This window comes from Procambarus clarkii, chromosome 24 (assembly GCF_040958095.1).
Source record: "Procambarus clarkii isolate CNS0578487 chromosome 24, FALCON_Pclarkii_2.0, whole genome shotgun sequence".
Taxonomy (NCBI): domain Eukaryota; kingdom Metazoa; phylum Arthropoda; class Malacostraca; order Decapoda; family Cambaridae; genus Procambarus; species Procambarus clarkii.
This window is the reverse complement of record NC_091173.1, coordinates 2,888,598-2,912,037: the sequence shown is the minus strand read 5'-3', so window position 1 is coordinate 2,912,037 and position 23,440 is coordinate 2,888,598. Positions and strand designations below refer to the sequence as shown.

Sequence of the window (23,440 nt, the reverse complement as noted above, 5' to 3'; positions counted from 1 at the left end):
ACAACAACTACATTTAGGATCTCTATTTTGACTATCAGCACTTCCACCATATCATTTGAGGTGTTTAGCAGCTCAGTACAGATGAGTGTGTCTTTGATGTAGAGGCTGACCCCACCCTGAAGCCGGTGTTTCCTATCACATCTGAAGAGATTGTATTCTGAGATCCATATTTCACCATCAAGGTAGTCCTTTGTGTGAGTTTCCGTTAGGGCTGCAAACACTGCATTTGCCTCATGAAGGAGACCATCTATAAAGTGAACTTTGTTGGATTTGCGTGTTTTTATACCCTGGATGTTGGCAAATATAAATGATGTTATCGTGTTAGTGGAAGTGCTGGATGCTTTAATTGGTGTTAATATCTGAGGCTCTGGTAAGGAGGCCACTGTGTTTGCGTCCTCTCTAGCATTTGACCGAGTTGGTGGTAGAGTCTGGTCATTTTTAGCCATTCTTCTCCTCCTCCTGGAGGACAGAGAACATGGACAGAGGCCCACCCGAGCACCCAACATTAGGATAGTCAAGAAGCACCGACCCCAGATACACAAACAAGTATAGCATAGGAGGAGGAAAAACGGAAATAGGTAAGGAAAACCCCGAATACGGACCAAGAAGCGGCCGGGAAGTAATGCACACGACCAACCACAAAATGTGTAGAGGAGGGCGTACATACCCGAGGGACCTCATGGACAGCAGGGTGCAGCCAGGCACCGAAGATAGGCAAGGAATGAGTGCTCAGACAGGGAAAAGACCCAGGTGCCGACAACAAAACCAAAAGCATCGAAATGTGGGGCAGAGCCACACTGGACAACAAAGAACAAGAGACATTGACAAAGGAGTCACTGAAGACACACGCAAGGTGAACAAACACAACACACCACACCAAACACCCCTGTTAGGAGCCATCGACGCAACCTCGCCAAGCGAGAAAGAGTAAACAAGGATGGAGCAATGACCAAGGGTGGTGTAGCGAGTACATTATCCCAATAATATACTTGCTCCAAACGCATTAGCCTAATGAGAGAAGCAAAGCTCTTCGTAGTACTAATTATGGAACTCAAACCCTTTCCCTACTTCCAGTTAATAGTCCTTCCAACCTTTGGAGAACGGTGAGGTGTTGCCCGAGCATATAAGGAGCAGAGTAGCGAATAATAACTAGCCTACCTTCAAGTGTGGTCTAGAACAGACACTTACGCGATACTGTACCGATTCTCAGTGCGCTCAACCCACACTATTGCTCGCCAAAGTATCACCTGCATACTTCTGTATACTCAATCAAATATATATATTCTCTTAGTGTTTGTAGTTATTGTCACTATTCTTTATGTAACAATAGAACTGGGACAGTGACACACTCCACCCTTGTGGCACATTTTGGACACGAAACAATGGGCATAAAAGGGATAAGTGTAGATTTAGGAAAGACTTGAGGAAATACTGGTACGGTAACAGGTTCGTTGATTCACGGAACCAATTACCACGTAACATGGTGGTGGGGCCCCACAATTGGTGCAAGCGTGGGTTGGACATGTATATGAGTGGGAATGGGTGGTAAAAAATAGGAGCTGCCTCGTATGGGCTAATAGGCTCTCTGCAGTTCCTCTGTTCTTATGTCCGTATGCACAAGAGAACACAGAAGGAAGCCGAGTACCCAAAGGAGCCACAAACACGAAAAAGAACCTGATCAATGTCAGAGGGGAAAGGAAGCAGAAAGCATTAGGAAGCTATGTGGTTGAGGCAGACTCCACCCAACGTAGAGAAGACAGAGCCCAGGAGGCTCAGGAAACTGCACAACCGTCAACCGACAGGAGAGAGGCAGAGCCCAAGAGCCAGAGCTCAACCCCCGCAAGCACCCTACCAAAAAGTGAGAACCAGCACCTGATCGACAGAGGCGCCAGACATGACAATCTCACCTGCAGAGCGGACACACAACCGTGTCACAACACAGGCGAGCCAAGTAACATACCAAGAGCATCGCTAGTGGTGCGCCCGAATGCCATGCATACTAGAGGCAGTAGGCATTGTATGTACCATTACCTGAATAAAATTTGGAAGTCTAAGGAGAAATATGTCCAGAGGTGTGCGCCTCGCAGAAGTCGAGGAGCAGTACAGAGGGGGAGGAGGCGCTACGCCAAGCCATACCACACCCGGAAGCAGAAGAAGAACAAAGTGACGCCCCCAGATATAAATCCAGAACACCCTCAGCATCTAGAGGGCTACCACTGGAGGAAGAAAACCACGAGAAACGACGCGAACACACGAGTATACTGCCCATAAACAAAACGCACACCGTGGTCCCAGCGCACGAGGTACGAACCGCACCACCCGTCCACCGTCCACCGGTGGCGTGGCTCGTACACCAGGCGGACACACATATCGTACACACACAACATACAGACACATCGTATACACACATCGTACAAACACCAGGAAGGCGTACGTAACGAAGACGAAGAACGCCGAAACTGGAAGTAGAGACGGCGTGAAAACAAAACAAGGCGAAAACGAAGCGAAAGAAGACAGAGGATGGAAGGTAACCAATGAGGCCGACAAAAGACCAGAGGGAAACCACATTGGAAATCAACAGACGTCCCAATAATATTGGAAGGTACGAAGAGACGCACGAACCAACGAGAACCACTACAAGCAAGCACATACGCACAGAGGTACATATGGACAAAAATAAACCCCTGATCAAGGGACATGCAGGGACCCCGATACGAAGGTATCAACCAGGTATCAAGGGAAAAGTATCATTATGTAAGCGTGAAAAGGGTAAGGAAAAGGGGTGAAACACTCCCCCAGGAACAACGGGACCGATGAACCCGAAGGGACACGGAACCGAACCCAGGGAGAGGTATACCCGAAATTAACAGGAACACAGAGGGGGGGAAGGAACAACCCCACTCTGAGGAATCGCCAGCCCCTCATCAAGGGTACAAAGACCCAAGAGAGGCAAACGAGGCTGAGGCCCCCCAGGCAAGCCCTCCCCCTACCCCGGGAACCTCGACCAAGACCCAGGACCAAGCTGCACCCCCAAAGCCCCAGCTTGACAAAGAGAAGCCGGGGCAGCTGTACAAACACTAAGGAAGGGAGCCCACTGGTCAGACCCATACGGCACTGCTGGAGGAACCGACTCGAATGCCTCCGCCGCCACCTCGGAAGAGGAATTTCCCCGAGACCGCCCGAGTCTCAACCCAACCAGAGCCTGCCCCAACCCCGAAACCTGCCTACGGTTCGGAGCCGGAAGCAAGGGAGGAAGTGTGCCGAACAGAAGAGGAAGGACAAGGAGCAGAAGGAGCCAGAGCCAAAGCGACCCCCACCCCCAAGTCCGGACCCCAACAACCAAAATGGGGCAGCCTCTGGGCATCCGGGGCCACAAACAACCAAGAGCGTTGCAGCAACCTACACACAGCAAGCAACGCTGCAGCCAAGGCCCAAGCAGATTCCAAGGATTGAGCAAGCACCACCTGAAGGCACGCGAGACGAGAAGCAAAGAACAGTCACGGCCTCCCTCAGGATTGGGGAAAACAGCTTCAACAGGGCAGCCGACGCTCGCACCATCGAGACCAGTGCACCAGACCTAGGATCAGTACCCAGCGCCTCCACATCCTCCTCAAGTCAGTCCGAAGACAGCTTGAGAAGGAAAAAGAAACAAAGGACCGATGACAAATGGTCATGGGCGCACAAGTCCTCAGCTACTAGAGTTGCCAAAAGGGAGGGGGGGCAGCTGCGCAGACAGCGGTGTAGTGACGGTTATAACATCATACTCGTTTGATCGTTTTTCATTTGGGAAGTTCTGCTTAACAGTTCAGCTGTCAGTAGCAATTTTTTAACCAGATTAGGGTTTGTTTTGGGTACCTACCTTTCTGTGTGCCTGACCCGGTCGATGGCAGACATAGAATGCTTCTAGAATTGAGACCATTCATGTGTTTTCTGTTTTTAGTATTCTGATATGTAGGTGACCTTTGATTTGTGCAGGAGTTGGGTAAATTTTTTCAAAAGTGGTTTAAATCAAAATGACTCAAAATTAGCATTTTCTGGGTGAGACTCTGGGGACACACCTATAGGACCATGGAGTCCCCGTGCGGTCTTCCCAGGGCCTTTAGCCTTTGGAACACGCTAAGGGAAGCCCAGGCAGGGTACCGCGAACCGGCACCCAAGTCTACCAAACAAACTTGTAAAAGCTGAACCCCCGGGACGTGTCTACTCACGGGGCCAAGCGGGGAGTACCACCAGCAGAAGAAATCGAAGTAAGAACACCTAGAACAGTAAAAGGGGACCATAAAGGCAGACCCCCCCAACAGGCAAAAACAAAAACAAAAGAAAAACCCCACAAGAGGACAACGTACACAGGAGGAACAGAACCGGCAGCTGTTATTAGTGAAAACTAGCTGTGCGGTACCCCGCGCCCCTACCAGTGACAAAAACAACCACCTACCCAGAGACAAACCAGGGCAACAAAATCCTAGCCGACTCCAAGGGCGGCCCAGTACCGAGCAGTAAAGGACACAGCGGAGGTGGAACCCAAGGTGACTTGTAGAAGGTGACCTCAAGCCCCAAGGGCAGTACTTACAGGGCACCTAGGGAAGATAGCCCTAGGCGCATGCAACCCGAGTACCGTGGAATCTCACTCCTGGCTCATACCCCACCGGAAGAGACAGTCCACACCAGACGGGACACCACGAGCTTAGCTCTCATCCTGTAACTACACTTATGTAATTACAAGGCACAGAACTGAAACAAAAACCGGAGCCAGAGGCACTCGACAGGCCAATAATTCCATTAGCCAAGAACTGCCAGTTGGATCGCTGGCATGGAGGGTTTGGGGCTCCCCCTTCCCCCTCTCGGGGAGGGGAGGGTTGTGCAGACAGTGGCGTGGCGACGTGATGACTATCACGGCCTGTGTCTTATTTTTGTTATCAGTAGTGACATGATTTTGTTGTCATAGAAACCTGTCAAGAATTTGGTGGTGGTGGACCTTAAAATGTTGTCTAGGGGTAAATCACGGAGCAAGGAAAACAGCCTAGTACAAAGTTACAAATTTATAAGTATAAGTCACACATGAATACATTCAACAAGGCAATTTCCTCACAACATAAGATCACTATGTATTAGTATTATAACCTCAAGTGGCTCTGACCACCCCATGGCTCACCGTCCCAAACCTAGAACCGTGCACTCAGCCACCACAGCTATCATCCAATGACACATATATTTAAACCTCTAGGAAACCTGGACTCTTATAAAACCTATCCAAAAAAATCTGTAATACTACTCTACCCTATCTTGTAACCCTGTTTATATACAAGGATAGGCTTATCTGACTGTATGGCCAGAGAAAACCCCTCAAATAGCAGGAACAGTCGGCAGTGATACACCTCTCCCTCCAGTCAAGATAGCGTCCACCTCTCTTGCATCATCGTCCCTTAATACTCTATTCTTTACATATGCAATCAAACCCTTTATTGATTTTATTTACCATATTCCCCATGCATGGTTTTTGATTGAGTCCATTTTTCCCTTACATAGTTAGGCTATTCCAGATCACAATATTTCTGACAATCTCCAGCTGAGAAGGTACTACTTTACTGGGCAGAGTATTACTGGTGACTCGCGGCCTCTCTCACCTCAGCTGTGGATTTATTCTAATAAACACTCTCCACTGAGTCACCCAAAATTTAATAATTGAAACTAACCTCCACAGGAGGTAAGGTTCGTAACAATGACGTCATGCTAGTTTGATAATTTTGTTTTGGGAGTTCTGTCCACTCGTTCGGCTTTCGGTAGCAATATTTTCAAGAGAATAGGGGTTTGTTTTGGGGCGCCTACCTTTCTGGGTGCCTATCCCGATCGATAGCAGACATAGAATGCTCCCAACCACAAGGGGGTTTCTATAGGCCATTGCTCCTTGTCTCTCTCTGAGGGGGCCATATTCTGGCTCATGGTCCCTGGTAGGCAAGAACTCCTTGCACTTTAATGCCAGGAAGTTATACATATCGATTCAGCCGGGATAGCTCCGGGGAGCCGACGGGACTCCCCCCAGAAAAGGCTTTCGACAGAGTTCCAAATAAAGAGGTTGTTCTGGAAACTGGAACATATTGGAGGGATGACAGGTAAGCTTCTAACACGGATGAAAAATTTCCTAGCTGACAGAAAAAATGAGGGCCGTAATCAGAGGCACTATCGGATTGGAGGAATGTCACGAGTGGAGTATCACAGGGTTCAGTTCTTGCACCGGTAATGTTCACTGTCTGCATAAATGATCTACCAGTTGGAATACAGAATTATATGAACATGTCTGCTGATGATGCTAAGATAATAGGGAAGATAAGAAACCTAGATGATTGTCATGCCCTTCAAAAAGACCTGGACAAAATAAGTATATGGAGCAACACTTGGCAAAAGGAATTTAATGTGAATAAATGCCATGTTATGGAATGTGGAATTGGAGAACATAGACCCCCACACGACCTATAAATTATGTGAGAAATCTTTAACCACCGTGCTGCGCCGAGTTTATTGTGAAATTCCCCCGGTGCCCATGAAATAAAGTGTTCCCCCCCAATTTTTTTTTGTTCGTAAAATGATAAAATCTCTTCCCTGAACATGTCTATGTAAAAATAAATACCAAATTCCACTTACTTTGGCTGTGGGGATTTGGACAAGGTGCGCTGTGATGTCATCAGGGCCTGGTCGCCCAGTGCGTGAATCGCCCAGACACTGTCGCACGGGCCATTCAAGCACCGGGTGTTGCCACAAATATATTTTCAATTATTTGTTTTATGTATTTCCAATGCAGTTTTATTTGTTTTTTTTATCGTATATGATGCATATTTGTGTCCTTTACAATATGTATGCACTAAAACGTTCATAATTTTCCATGGAACTGTGATACATGTATCAGTAATGTGTCCACAATAAATGTTTATTGTCGCAATATTACCTGTTAAAAATTCACTAAAATTACAATATGTACAGTTTCACACACTATTTACACAGTAACACACTGTATTACACACTCAGTACTTTGGAAGTGAGTAATAATCAACAAAGTAGTCCATAGTACACAGCGCGACTTCGCTCTAAGTGCATCAGATACAGATAAATTTTCGCTTCCTCTTTCTTCATTCTGTCTGTTTGCAAATAACACACTCAGGTACACCCTTGGCTTTAGTACTTGTAGGTTGCATGTAGCCAAGCTTGTAAAGCATAAGGTAGTATTGAAAAGATTATAGGAAAAGATCAATTTGTAAGGTAGTCTTGAAAAGATCGCTTTGTATGGTCCCACACAGGAAGAGATTCAGCTTACCTCAAAGAGTGTCCATCAGTCAGAAAGAGATTCAGCTAGCCTCAAAGAGTGTCCGTCAGTTAGGAAGAGCTTCAGGTATTCTTGAAAATCTCTATGGAAAACACCACCGTAGAAGCCGCTAACACTGTTCATCTATGCTACTTGTATCAGATGCATCATCACTGAACGCAGAAAACGATTCATCTATGTATCATCTAAATAAATTTGAGATAGCATAGGATTGCAAGGGTGATGCCTTGAGCTACAACTGGATACGCTCGCTGTATGATCCTCATAGGTGCTGTATCACTTGCATCCGACCTTTGTGTTAGGTCCTTATTGCACCTAGCTTCACCAATATTATGACTCTTTATGTTCTTCAAACAATAAGGTTTGAATTTCACCAACAGAGCGTCATCTTTCAACACCGCATCGTATAGGTGTTTGGGAGCCAGAGGCACGTGCACCACCCATGGTTGCTCATTCAGTACTAATCCAGCCAGCAGCCCTAGGGCATTCTGGGAATTTTTTCCAAGATGGTGCCTCTCACTGGAGGTCCTAAGAGTCCATTTTGTACACACCAACCTCGTACACATTTAGAATTGGTACCGAAAATTAAGAAGAGTTTTCTTGGTTTGCGCAGTTTCCCGCCGACCGAGAATACTCGGTTGGCGTAGTTAAGTGGTTAAAGAATTCTGACAAAGAAAGGGATCTAGGGATGATTCTAGATAGAAAACTGTCACCTGAGGACCACATTAAGAACACTGTGCAAGGAACCTATGCTACACTTTATAACTTCAGAATTGCTTTTAAATACATGGATGGAGAAATACTAAAGAAATTGTTCACGACTTTTGTTAAACCAAAGCTGGAATAGGCAGCGGTTGTATGGTGCCCATATCTTAAGAAGCACATCAACAAACTGGAAAAGGTGCAATGACATGCCACTAAGTGGCTCCCAGAACTGAAGGACAAGAGCTACGAGGAGAGGTTAGAGGCATTAAATATGCAAAAACTAGAAGATAGAAGAAAAAGAGGCGATATGATCACTACGTACAAAATAGTAACAGGAATCGATAAAATTGATAGGGAAGAATTCCTGAGACCCAGAACTTCAAGAACAAGAGGTCATAGATTTAAACTAACGAAACAAAGCTGCCGGAGAAATGCAAGAAAATTCAATTTTGTAAACAGAGTGGTAGACGGTTGGAACAAGTTAGGTGAGAAGGTGGTGGAGGCCAAAACCGTCAGTAGTTTCAAAGTGTTATATGACAAAGAGTGCTGGGAATGACGGGACACCATGAGCGTAGCTCTCATCCTGTAACTACACTTAGGGAGCCGGTCGGCCGAGCGGACAGCACGCTGGACTTGTGATCCTGCGGTCCTGGGTTCGATCCCAGGCGCCGGCGAGAAACAATGGGCAGAGTTTCTTTCACCCTATGCCCCTGTTACCTAGCAGTAAAATAGGTACCTGGGTGTTAGTCAGCTGTCACGGGATGCTTCCTGGGGGTGGAGGCCTGGTCGAGGACCGGGCCGCGGGGACACTAAAAAGCCCCGAAATCATCTCAAGATAACCTCAAGAAGGTAATTACACTTGGGTAATTACACAAATTAACCCTAAACTCATTACTGTAGTACCATCAGGCAGCCTGGCCTCAGCCCTCAGTTGGCTTCCTTGATCAGTTCTGGAGCTGATGAACAACCCCATCAAGAACCAATGAACCAGGAGGGAGGGAGAGTGGGAGGAAATCAGGGAACCACCGGGGAGAGGTAGACGCCAAATCCAACTCGTACAAGGAGGGAGCTAAAGAGAACCCCACACCCTGTAACCCCAAGCCATGCTCCGAGGGTTAAAAAACCCAAGCAGAGTCCAACGGGACCCAAGGCCCCCAAGTCAACCCTTTTCCCTGCCCAGGAACCTCATCCCGAGGATGTGGGGCCGAGCCGTCCTCCACAACCCCCTGCCTCTAAAGAAAAGGCAGGAGCAGCTGAAAAAGCGGGAATGGGGCCCACTGGTCAGACCCAGAAGCTCCAGCTGGAGGACCTGGCTCGAATGCTTCCGCCGCCACCCCCAGGTGGGGACTCCCTCGAGACTGCCCGAGTGTCAACACCAACTAAACCCTGCCCTGACTCCGAAACCTTCAGAGGGGCAGAGCCAGAAGCAAGGGGGGAGGGACGGGATGAACAACAGAAGGGAAAGGTAGGGAGGACAGAATCAGAGCTGAAGCGACTCCCAACCCCCAAGTCCAGGTCCCTAAAACCAAAACGGGGCAGTATCGTGGCATCCGGGTGAGCAACTAACCTAGTGCATTGCAGCAACCTAAACCTAGCATGGAACGCAGCTGCCACCTGCACCCTCATATTATGATCAATAGCTTGGGTGAACTGGAGCACGTACAGGCAACAAACATCACACGACTCTGGGTCAAAAGAATCACCGCCCCAGCAGTCAGCATGGCAGAAGCACAACCAATGATTGTCCCCCAGAGACAAGGGAACAGAGCAACCTTCTGACTCACATGAAGCGAGAGAAGACTCAAGGGTCACATCCATTGGACCACGGAGCCCCAGCGGGGTTTCCCAGGGATTAATTATTACACTAAGGGAAGCCCATGCAGAGGTGGCGTGTTACTGGTGCCCAACACGCTGTGAACCGGCACCCAAGACTACCAAACAATCTGCTAATAGCTGAATCCTTGGGATGTGTCCACTCATGGGGGCCTAGCAAGGGGTACCACCAAACACACAAAAACTGAGAATAGATATAATGATAGATATATACACCCCACCAAGGCAGACCCCCCTCACCAGGCAGAAAACAAAAGCAAAACCCCACAAGAAGACAATGTACCCAGGTGGAACAGAGCTGGTAGCTGTAAGAGGTGAAAACTAGCTGTGCAGTACCCCGCTCCCCTACCAGTGACGAAAACTACCCCTACCCAGAGGCAAACACGGGCAACAAAGACCCCAGCTGACTCCAAGGGCGGCCAAGTACTGAGCAGTAAAACACACAGCTGGGGTAGATCCCGAAGTGACTCGTGGAAGGTGGCTCCAAGCACCAAGGGTAGTACTTACAGGGCACCTAGGGAAGGTGGCTCTAGGCGCATGCAGCCCGAGTACTGAAGAATATTACTCCTGGCTCGCATACCACCAGTAGAGACAGTCCACACCCAAGGCACAGAAACTGAGACAAATCGCTGGAGCCAGAAGCACAAGACCACGCCAGTAGCACATCAGGCTGAGAACTGCAGGGTGGATCGCTGGCATGGGGGTCTGGGGCTCTACCTTACCCCCTCCCAGAGAGGGGGGTGTTGCACAGACAGAGGCGTGGCGACGTGATGATGTCATGCTCATTTGCTAATTTTCGTTGGGGAAGTTCTGTCCACTCGTTCTGCTTTCAGTAGCAATATTTTCACCAGAATAGGGGTTTGTTTTGGGGCGCCTATCTTTCTGGGTGCCAGACCCTAATCGATTGCAGACACAGAAAACTCCCAACCAAACGAGGGTTTCTATAGGCCTTTACTCCTCGTGCTTCTCTGAGGGGGCCAGGTTTTGGCTCGTGGTTCCCGGTAGGCATGAACTCCATGCCCTTTGATGCCAGAAAGCTAACAGTTACTAAAGCTAACAGATTCCCCCCAGAAATGGCATAGAAAACCTAAGAGCCAGGGCCCAAGCAGATTCCAAGGATTGAGCAAGCACCACCTGAAGGCACGCGAGACGAGAAGCAAAGAACAGTCACGGCCTCCCTCAGGATTGGGGAAAACAGCTTCAACAGGGCAGCCGACGCTCGCACCATCGAGACCAGTGCACCAGACCTAGGATCAGTACCCAGCGCCTCCACATCCTCCTCAAGTCAGTCCGAAGACAGCTTGAGAAGGAAAAAGAAACAAAGGACCGATGACAAATGGTCATGGGCGCACACGTCCTCAGCTACTAGAGTCGCCAAAAGGGAGGGAGGGCAGCTGCGCAGACAGCGGTGTAGTGACGGTTATAACATCATACTCGTTTGATCGTTTTTCATTTGGGAAGTTCTGCTTAACAGTTCAGCTGTCAGTAGCAATTTTTTAACCAGATTAGGGTTTGTTTTGGGGTACCTACCTTTCGGTGTGCCTGACCCGGTCGATGGCAGACATAGAATGCTTCCAACCACATGGGGGTTTCTATAGGCCATTCCTTCTCGTGCCTCTCTGAGGGAGCCAGGTTCTGGCTCATGGTCCCCAGTAGGTAGAACTCCATTCGCTTTGACTGATGCCATGGTCTAATACATTTATATCAGCCCGGATAACTCTGGGAAGCCGAAGGGGCTCCCCCCCCCCAGAAAGAAAAGAAAAACCCTGCAAAAGTACAATGTCCCCAGAAGAAACAGGAAGCGGCTGCTGTGTAAGTAAGCTGGCTGCACAACACCTTGATGCCCCCAACTACTAACAATATCACACTCTACCCAAGGCCAAACAAGGGCCACGAAATGCCAGCTGGCCCCAAGGGCAGGATAAATGCAGAGCAGCAAAAACCCCTACGGAAATAGCATCATGAACGCACCAGGCAAGAGAACCCTAGCACGCAGGGGTGGTACTCACAGGGCACTCAGGGAAGGTCACCCTGAGCACATGCAGCCACCAGAACACTTGGTAACACCTGGCCACCACGCCTCAACACTGCAGAGAACATCACTAAGGCAAAACACTGCTTGGAAATCACGGCCAGAGTCGACAACCGCCCTATATTGCAATAGCCAACACACCGAGGTTGCTGGGTAGCTGGCGTGGAGGGTGCAGGGCTCTCCCCTCCCAGGGGAGGGGCTGCCAGGACAAGCGGCACGGCGGCGGTGTGTGACGTTTGATTGTTTCTTTGGGAATTGGTGGAGTTCTGCCTCTCTGTTCAGTTTTCAGTTGTAATTTTCTTACCATGTGGGGTCTATTTTGTTATGCCTACCTTTCTGGGTGCCTAACCCCGGTCGATGGCAATTAGGAAAGCCCCAACCACAGGAGGGTTTTAAGAGGCCATTGCTTCCAGTGCCTCTCTGAGGGGACCAGGTTCTGGCTCGTAGTCCCCGGTAGGCTGAACTCTATTAACTATTGCCCTACTCTAATATATTGCATATCAGCCTGATAGCTCCAGGGAGCCGAAGGACTCCCCACAGAAATAAGACATATAAGAAGTATTAAATTGAACTTGCTTGAGTGTTTTTCAGATGGTAACCGTAGGAGATATACTTGAAATGGCTGTGGATTCAAGATAGGAGCGGGAACAATTCTGCTTTCATCTGGGTTAGACAACATGGCATCTACAAGAGAAAGCGTCAGGTTGGAGTTTGATTCAGTATAGATCCCAGATCGATGTCCACAGTCCTGGGTTTCTTCTGACTTTTCAAACTGTAAGAATATAACAGAGCATAAGGCAATTTATTGTAATACTGTATAATTATTCTTACTTATTAAGTAACATGGTGTACATAAATAGCATATTATACACCTAAAAGTCTACCAACTTATTAATAGCAGATTTGAAAGTTTTAAGTAGATATGGAGCTGTCTTGTATGGGTCTTCTGCAGTTTCAATAAACCTTCTGAATTTCAGTAATTCTTATGGAAACAAATGCAAGGGGAAAATATGATTTTTAAAGCTGCTCTTTGGTAGGCTCAGAACCTTTTAGTAGAGGTGCGGAGGTTCATATAATATATATATATATATATATATATATATATATATATATATATATATTTTATTAAATATGACCGAAAAAGTAAGATTAATAATTCTAACACGAATTTTCTCAATCTTTCGTACATTATGCTTCACTGTTGGAGGTAAATCAAAAATCACTTCTCCAAAATTCATTTTTATTTCTAGTCTGACGCGACACGGGCGCGTTTCGTAAAACTTATTACATTTTCAAAGACTTCACAAATACACAACTGATTAGAACTTGCGTTTCCCTGATTTTATATCTACATTTGAGTGAGGTGGGAAGGGTGATGTGGCATTACATTTGAGTAAGGTGGGAAGGATGATGTGGCATTAGAGGATATTAATAGGGTATTAAAAGTATCAACACAAGACAGAACACGAAACAATGGATATTGAATAGAAGTGTTTGTAGAAAGCCTATTGGTCCATATTTCTTGATGCTTCTATATTGGAGCGGAGTCTTGAGGTGGGTAGAATATAGTTGTGCAATAATTGGCTGTTGATTGCTGGTGTTGACTTCTTGATGTGTAGTGCCTCGCAAACGTCTAGCCGCCTGCTATCGCTGTATCTATCGATGATTTCTGTGTTGTTTACTAGGATTTCTCTGGCGATGGTTTGGTTATGGGAAGAGATTATATGTTCCTTAATGGAGCCCTGTTGTTTATGCATCATTAAACGCCTAGAAAGAGATGTTGTTGTCTTGCCTATATACTGGGTTTTTTGGAGCTTACAGTCCCCAAGTGGGCATTTGAAGGCATAGACGACGTTAGTCTCTTTTAAAGCGTTCTGTTTCGTGTCTGGAGAGTTTCTCATGAGTAGGCTGGCCGTTTTTCTGGTTTTATAGTAAATCGTCAGTTGTATCCTCTGATTTTTGTCTGTAGGGATAACGTTTCTATTAACAATATCTTTCAGGACCCTTTCCTCTGTTTTATGAGCTGTGGAAAAGAAGTTCCTGTAAAATAGTCTAATAGGGGGTATAGGTGTTGTGTTAGGGTATAGGTGTAATACCCCCTATTAGACTATTTTACAGGAACTTCTTTTCCACAGCTCATAAAACAGAGGAAAGGGTCCTGAAAGATATTGTTAATAGAAACGTTATCCCTACAGACAAAAATCAGAGGATACAACTGACGATTTACTATAAAACCAGAAAAACGGCCAGCCTACTCATGAGAAACTCTCCAGACACGAAACAGAACGCTTTAAAAGAGACTAACGTCGTCTATGCCTTCAAATGCCCACTTGGGGACTGTAAGCTCCAAAAAACCCAGTATATAGGCAAGACAACAACATCTCTTTCTAGGCGTTTAACGATGCATAAACAACAGGGCTCCATTAAGGAACATATAATCTCTTCCCATAACCAAACCATCGCCAGAGAAATCCTAGTAAACAACACAGAAATCATCGATAGATACAGCGATAGCAGGCGGCTAGACGTTTGCGAGGCACTACACATCAAGAAGTCAACACCAGCAATCAACAGCCAATTATTGCACAACTATATTCTACCCACCTCAAGACTCCGCTCCAATATAGAAGCATCAAGAAATATGGACCAATAGGCTTTCTACAAACACTTCTATTCAATATCCATTGTTTCGTGTTCTGTCTTGTGTTGATACTTTAAATACCCTATTAATATCCTCTAATGCCACATCATCCTTCCCACCTTACTCAAATGTAATGCCACATCACCCTTCCCACCTCACTCAAATGTAGATATAAAATCAGGGAAACGCAAGTTCTAATCAGTTGTGTATTTGTGAAGTCTTTGAAAATGTAATAAGTTTTACGAAACGCGCCCGTGTCGCGTCAGACTAGAAATAAAAATGAATTTTGGAGAAGTGATTTTTGATTTACCTCCAACAGTGAAGCATAATGTACGAAAGATTGAGAAAATTCGTGTTAGAATTATTAATCTTACTTTTTCGGTCATATTTAATAAAATATGTCTACAGGAAAGACTGCTACCAAAATATACTAATATATATATATATATATATATATATATATATATATATATATATATATATATATATATATATATATATATATATATATATATATATTACATATATATATATATATATATATATATATGTAATATATATATATATATATATATATATATATATATATATATATGTGCTGTCTGCTATATATGCTATATATATATGCTGTCCTCAGGGCTGTACACAACCATTTCCGTCCCCTTTACCCATTCATCCGATCGTGCTACAGTGGGGACTCAAGCTTCTTTTTGGGGAGCATGAAATAAACTCCTGTGAAGGTGTCCAACAAAGTGACCCCTTAGCCCCTCTCCTTTTCTGCCTAGCTATCAAAGAGGTCACTGATAGTCTGACAAGCGAGCTAAACATCTGGTACCTGGATGATGGCACTCTAGCTGGAACTCCGGAAACCATTTTGGAGGATATAAGGAAAATCCAGGAGCAGGGAGCAGCCTTAGGCCTCATTCTCAATGCATCCAAATGTGAAATAATCTCCCGCAACCCAGACATCACTGGGCAAATACAAAATATTCTTCCAGACATTCTCGTTGTCGAGCCACCGGACTGCACTCTCCTGGGTGCCCCCATTGGCCCACGAGCAATCGAGGAGGTCCTGGCTGCAAAAATCACTGACCTAAAGAGAATGCTGGACAAGATTGACAAGATTGATGCCCATGATGCTCTCTTTCTCCTCACAAGATGCCTGTCTCTCCGTAAGTTGACCTACTTCCTGAGATGTTCTCCATCCTACAGCAGCCCTAAGTTAAATGTGTATGACACCCTTTTGAGGTCCATGCTGGTGAAAGTCCTGAACCTGCCATTGGACGACTCTCAGTGGGAGCAAGCAACCCTTCCTGTAAGACTCGGCGGCCTTGGTGTCCGCACAGCCTCCCAAATTGCTCTACCAGCCTTCCTTTCCTCCTCCCATGCATCGCACGACCTCATCAGAGATATTTTACCTGCAACCCTGAGAGATTCAGCAGGAATACACGATCCTGCTTTCACTGAATGTTTAAATCAGTGGGATGTTCTTGCAGCCCCAGCAACCATTATAGAGCCAACAAAACAACACAAACAGTCTGGCTGGGACCACCCTCTAGTGGAAAAAGAAGCTGATGCTATGCTCAGCGTCGCAACATCAGACAAGGAGAAAGCCCACCTCAGAGCAGTGCGTGCCCCCCATGCAGGAGACTTCCTCCTGGCAGTACCCATGTCAGCAATGGGCACGCGCCTAGATCCAGAATCCCTTCGTGTAGCAGTGGCCCTCCGCCTTGGTGCCCCAATTCACACTGAATACAAGTGTATTTGCAACAGGGTGGAAGCAGACCAATACGGACTGCATGGGTTGCATTGCGGAAGCACAAAGGGCTGGCATGCAAGACACAACGAGGTCAACGACATCATCAAGAGAAGCCTCGTCTCAGCTAGGTGCCCAGCGGAGAGAGAACCTCGCATCCTAGGGGTCCAAAACCCCATTTTCCCCGCACTTCGCCCTGATGGCATCACCATATACTCATGGAAGGAGGGTAGACAGTTGGTGTGGGACTACACATGTGTATCCACCCTGGCTGACACCTATGTACACTTCGGAGCTGATCAAGCAGGTGGGGCGGCCAACCACAGGGAAACAGCTAAATCACTCAAGTACAGGCGACTGGAAGGTCAATACCTCTTTGTTCCCATAGCGTCTGAGATGCATGGCCCCTGGGGCAAGAGTGCCTTGGGATTTCTCAAGGAATTGGGTTCCAAGCTCATTGACGTCACCAGAGACCCAACGGCTTCCATTTTTTTGTATTCAGCGTTTCAGTGTGGCGATCCAGAGGGGAAATGCTTGCTGCGTCCTCGGTTCCTGTCCAGAAGCGGAGGAGCTTCAAGAGATCCATAACCTTTAGGTATTTGTCTTGTATGTTTTGTAACCTTTAAATACACAATAAAACAAAACAAAAAAAAAAAAAAAGGGAAGGGGGTGGTAGGAGAAAAGCACACAGAAACTGTATTGGAGGGGACCTATATTCCCTCCAATGCGTTATGTGTGGTTTCCTCCGAGGCTATGGGTCCCCCTTCTTCCAGCCAGAGGTGGTACTCCCTTCCCTTTTGAAATATTTTATATATATATATATATATGTATATATATATGTATATATATGTGTGTATATATATGTGTGTGTATATATATATATATATATATATATATATATATATATATATATATATATATATATATATATATATATATATATATATATATATATATATATATATATATATATATACATACATACATACATACATACATATGACAATGTCAGACCACGGAGAAAAATGAAACAGGAACTTCCTTAAGTACTTTCGTATATTAAATACATCTTTAGAAGAAATAGTTTCCTTCCTTCTGAAGATGTATTTAATATACGAAAGTACTTAAGGAAATTCCTGTTTCATTTTCCTCCGTGGTCTGACATTGTCACATTCTTAATCACGTGTTTATTTTCGTGATATACACACACACATTATATATATATATATATATATATATATATATATATATATATATATATATATATATATATATATATATATATATATATATATATATATGTCGTACCTAGTAGCCAGAACGCACTTGTCAGCCTACTATGCAAGGCCCGATTTGCCTAATAAGCCAAGTTTTCATGAATTAATTGTTTTTCGACTACCTAACCTACCTAACCTAACCTAACCTAACTTTTTCGGCTACCTAACCGAACCTAACCTATAAAGATAGGTTAGGTTAGGTTAGGTAGGGTTGGTTAGGTTCGGTCGTATATCTACGTTAATTTTAACTATAATAAAAAAAAATTGACCTCATACATAATGAAATAGGTTTCTTTATAATTTTATAGGAAAAAAAATAGAGAAAATATATTAATTCAGGAAAACTTGGCTTATTAGGCAAATGGGGCCTTGCTTAGTATGCCCAGAAGTGCATTCTGGCTACTAGGTACGACATATATATATATATATATATATATATATATATATATATATATATATATAATATATATATATATATATATATATATATATATATACAGAGCACCACTTGGTTTCCGAACTTTAGTTATCCGAAACTTCCAGTTTCCCGATTGGGGTTGGGGAGTCATGCAGGAAGGGGTCCACCAAGCATCACGCCGGCTTGTGGTGGTGGGTGGGCGATGGTCCAGTTTGCCCACTGTGACTTCACAGATTCACGGCCTATTATTCCTATTATTTTGAATTGCCATAAGGCTGGAATGTTCATTCTGTGCTTTTGTTTTACATATCTGCACAATCAAGAAACATCTGTGCACCATGTTGGCTCCAAATGCACGCATTGCGTCAGTGATGGCTGACTCGGGGGGGAGAATCAGTGAGAGAGGGGGGGAGAGAGATGCTAGGAGGGAGGGGGAGGTAGGGAGAGATGTTAGGAGGTAGGGAGAGATGCTAAGAGGGAGGGGGAGGTAGGGAGAGATGCTAGGAGGTAGGCAGGAAGGGATGGAAGTAGTGAGAATTAGGGAGGGAAAGGCAGGCTGGCAGGCACAGGCAGGCAGGCACAGGCAGACAGGCAGGCAGGCAGGCTAGCTTGCAGGCAGGGAGTGAGTGGTAGTCACGCGGTTGAACCGCGTGACCTTGAGAGATGGGATGTAGTGGGGGGGGGGGTGGTTTGTTGGTGGTGGGGGTGAGACCGGCTCATTCCCGAAGATAAGCCTAACACACACTACCCGTTAGCATGATGGCAGGGGGGGGAGGCAGGCTGGCTGGAAAGGAAGCAGGCTGGCAGGCAGGCAGGCTGGCAGGCAGGCTGGCTGGCAGGCTGGCTGGCTGGCAGGCTGGCAGGCTGGGAGGCAGGCTGGCTGGCAGGCTGGGAAGGAGGCAGGCTGGCAGGCTGGGAAGGAGGCAGGCTGGCAGGCTGGGAAGGAGGCAGGCAGGCAGGTTGGGAAGGAGGCAGGCTGGGAAGAAAGCAGGCTGGGAAGGAAGCAGGCTGGCAGGCAGGCTGGCTGGCTGGCAGGCTGGGAAGGAGGCAGGCTGGGAAGGAGGCAGGCTGGGAAGGAGGCAGGCTGGGAAGGAGGCAGGCTGGGAAGGAAGCAGGCTGGCAGGCTGGGAAGGAGGCAGGCTGGGAAGGAGGCAGGCTGGGAAGGAGGCAGGCTGGGAAGGAGGCAGGCTGGGAAGGAGGCAGGCTGGGAAGGAGGCAGGCTGGGAAGGAAGCAGGCTGGCAGGCTGGGAAGGAGGCAGGCTGGGAAGGAGGCAGGCTGGGAAGGAAGCAGGCTGGGAAGGAAGCAGGCTGGGAAGGAAGCAGGCTGGCAGGCTGGGAAGGAGGCAGGCTGGGAAGGAGGCAGGCAGGCTGGGAAGGAGGCAGGCTGGCAGGCTGGGAAGGAGGCAGGCCGGGAAGGAGGCAGGCTGGCAGGCTGGGAAGGAGGCAGGCTGGCAGGCTGGGAAGGAGGCAGGCAGGGAAGGAGGCAGGCTGGCAGGCTGGGAAGGAGGCAGGCTGGCAGGCTGGGAAGGAGGCAGGCAGGCAGGCAGGAAGCGATATATGGGTGTTGAAGTGAACTGTGAACCACGTGACCTTTGAGAGTGTGTGTGTGCGTGTATGGGTTTGGGGTGGGGGGTGGGGGTGGTGTGTCGGTGGTGGGGGGAGAGGGGGAGGTGTGTCGGTGGTGGGGGGAGAGGGGGAGGTGTATCGGTGGTGGGGGGAGAGGGGGAGGTGTGTCGGTGGTGGGGGGGAGAGGGGGAGGTGTGTCGGTGGTGGGGGGAGAGGGGGAGGTGTGTCGGTGGTGGGGGGAGAGGGGGAGGTGTGTCGGTGGTGGGGGGAGAGGGGGAGGTGTGTCGGTGGTGGGGGGAGAGGGGGAGGTGTATTGGTGGTGGGGGAGGGACCGGCTGACTCCGTAAGCCTAACCACACTCCACAGACCTGTGACCCAGATTTGTTTCTTAAATGTACAGTACATCATCGTATATTTTAGGCAGGATGTGCCTGCAGGATGGCAGGAAACATCCAGAGGATGTTTGCCAGACGTCTTAATAATCAGTTAGGAACAATTAAGGACTTTTATAAAGCGGATCAGGACTTCACTTATTGATGAGTACAAACAAAACACGGTCGCATTTACGCCATGAACCTGACGATTTTTTTCCCTAGAGTTTTTTCATAAATTTTTCGGAAAAATTTCTTTTTACATTTCTAGTTTATTTTTTCCCCTCTATTTCTCGTATACGAACTTACATGTTAACCGACGGGTCTCGTCCCCAAGGGGTTCGGAAACCAAGTGGTGCTCTGTATATAAATATATATATATATATATATATATATATATATATATATATATATATATATATATATATATATATATATATATATATATATATATATATATATATATAGTGGAACCTCGATTAACGAGCGGCTCTATTAACGAGCATTTCCAGTAACGAGCGAGCCACTCGCAGCAAATTTGTCTCTATTGACGAGCTTCACCTCTATTAACGAGCAAAACCACATGGTGCTTCCTAGCGTTTCGCAGGTTCTCGCAAATTCTTGGACGCCTCCGACGCCAGTGTTGTTGTTGTATCGCACACAACAAGCATTCCTTTGGATTTATTTGCGCTTTTCTTTGCGTTTTTAGTGGTTTTGTGACTACAATTTGTAACACACGATGTCGCGAAAGAAGCTGCTTGCTAAAGATAGTGTTTTCAAGAGGAAGACACAATTACTGTGGATTTGAAGAAGGAAATTATAGCAAAGCATGAGTGTGGTGTCTGTGTGACTGATCTCACAAGGGAGTATGGCAGGTCCTCATCAACAATTTACACCATTAGTAAGGGAATAAGGAGGTAAGGGAGGATGTTGCCTCTTCCACTGAGATCAGGGAAGTGTTGGGAATGTTTGAAAAGGTGAACGCGTTCTTCGAAAAGCTGCTCTGATAAAGCAGTGACAACCCGGTGTGTGAAAATGTTTAATTAATTTATCACTTTGTGATAACACTTTGTGAAAGTGTTATCACTTTCACAGGTATATGTCGCTTGAACGTGACACACTTTTTTCTCTTGAATGCACCCAAACACCGTGCTCAAGTGTCATTTGAGCAAATATTTCTATAAAATCTAATTCTTATCCGATCGACTTGGGGATAGTATAAACATGTTTGCCATGAAATTTCCGTTTTCTCTAATAGCCACATAGCCTATTTGGGAGAAAGGCATTGTATTGTATCTTCGTGGTAAGACCATTGTGTTGTTGACACGAGTGCAATCGACGTAGTTTTTTATTTGGTGCTGGTCTAACGCATCCTTGTGTGACATTTGAAATGAAATTTGGGTGAAATTCCCAAGAAGAGAGAATCCGCCTGACTCAAAGGTGGATTCTCCTTCCACACCATAACCCCTCTCCTCCTTCCCACCTCCCCATCGTCTCCCTCAAGCCAGCAACTACTCTTCATAAGGTAAACATTAAAACAGTATAACAAAACATTTATAATTACATGTGCAGTATTATATTTACATAAAAAAATGTCATACAAGTATGGATGTTTTTGGGAGTGGAACGGATTAAATTTATTTCCTTTATTTTAAATGGGGAAATTTGTTTCTTAAGACGAGTTTTCCAGATAACGAACTCGGTGCCAGAACGGATTAAACTCGTTAATAGAGGTTCCATTGTATATATATATACAGTGGTACCTCGCATAACGATTGCCCCAAAAGACGAATATTTTGGGTAACGAACGGCCCGATCGGCGTCAAATCGTCCCGTATGACGAACCCTGGTTTGAGTAACGTCAACACCACATGGTGGGGTCGCGCTGCTTCTTGCACATTCTTAGATGCCTCCGACAATGCACATAAATTATGTTGTTCTTGTTTAAAGATGCTAATGATGCTGGGATATAAAAGGGTGACTGCTGAGATGTTGCAAAGCATTGACGTTTTTGTAGGAAAAAAGAAATGAAATGTCTGATATACAACAAATGTCAAAAAGGTTCGTTCGGTGTTCGGCAGGTAGGCAGCTCCATTATAACAATCTTTCTTTGTTTCAAATGTGTTCCATTTGTTTTTTATTTGTCATTTGTCTCAATAATGAAGAAGCCTACCTTACATACACTGAATAAACCATTATGACATTTTCCTTTCTTCAAATGTGTTCAATATTTATTTTTCATTTGTCTTATAGCAAAAGATTCGTTTGGTGGTCGGCAGCTAGGCTGCTCCATGTTTCTTACATACAAAAAACGTAAATAAAAAAAATGAAGAATTTTGAAAACCAGTACAAATGTCAAAAAGGTTCGTTCGGTGGTCTACAGGTCGGCTGCTCCATGTTTCTTAAAAAAAAAAAACGAAACATAAAAGAACTGTTGAAACAATTTGAAAAATGGACAAATGTCATAAAGGTTCGTTCAGTGTTTGTCGGGTAGGCTGCTCCATTATTGAGACGTAAGTGACAAATACAAAACAAATGGAACACATTTGAAACAAAGAAAGATTGTCATAATGGAGCAGCCTACCCAACAAACACTGAACGAACCTTTTGCTATAACGAATATGAAAGACAAGGGCTGCTGGCTGGGTTAGTAGTGCGTGAGCAACCATTTGTGGCACACGTGCCTCTGGCTCTCAAACACCTGTCCCAAACGGTGTTGAAAGACTGTGCTCAGTCGGTGCAATTCAGACCCTATTGTTTGAAGAACATAAGGGTCATAACATTGATGAAGCTAGGCGCAATAAGGGTTTAACACAACGGTCGGATGCCAGTGATACAGCACCTATGAGGATGATACAGCGAGCGTATCCAAGTGTAGCTCTGAGCCCCACCCTTGCCATCTCTAATGTATATAGATGATACATAGATGAATCGTTTTCTGCGTTCAGTGATGATGCATCTGATACAAGTAGCATAGATGAACAGTGTTAGCGGCTTCCATGGTGGTGGTGTTCACTGATATTTTCAAGAATACCTGAATCTCTTCCTAACTGATGGACACTCTTTGAGGCTAGCTGAATCTCTTCCTGTGTGGGACCTTACAAAGCGATCTTTTTTTTTTTTTTTTGAGATATATACAAGAGTTGTTACATTCTTGTACAGCCACTAGTACGCGTAGCGTTTCGGGCAAGTCCTTAATCCTAAGGTCCCTGGAATACGATCCCCTGCCGCGAAGAATCGTAAAAGACTTTTCAAGACTACCTTACAAATTGAGCTTTTCCTATAATCGTTTCAATACTACTTTATGCTTTACACGCTTGGCTACATACCACCTACAAGTACTAAAGCCAAGGGTGCACGTGAGTGCGTTATTTGCAAGCACACAGAACGATGAAACAAGAAACGAAAATCTATCTGTAGCTGGTGCAAGGAGAGCAAAGTCGCGCTGTGTACCATGGACTACTTCGTTGACTATTACGCACCCTCCAAAGTACTGAGTGTGTAATACAGTGTGTTACTGTGTAAA

The 23,440-nt window shown here is 45.9% G+C and overlaps 1 protein-coding gene across 4 annotated transcripts in view; it reads right to left on the bottom strand.

Moving 5' to 3' along the window:
• Nucleotides 1-23,440, bottom strand: part of LOC123761800 (uncharacterized) — a 653,931-nt gene that overhangs the window by 431,355 nt on the left and 199,136 nt on the right. For all 4 annotated transcript variants that reach the window (XM_069330457.1, XM_069330459.1, XM_069330458.1 and 1 more), the window contains one exon: nucleotides 12,462-12,657. In XM_069330457.1, coding sequence (XP_069186558.1) covers nucleotides 12,462-12,657 — 196 coding nt within the window. The remainder of the gene's footprint in view (nucleotides 1-12,461; nucleotides 12,658-23,440) is intronic.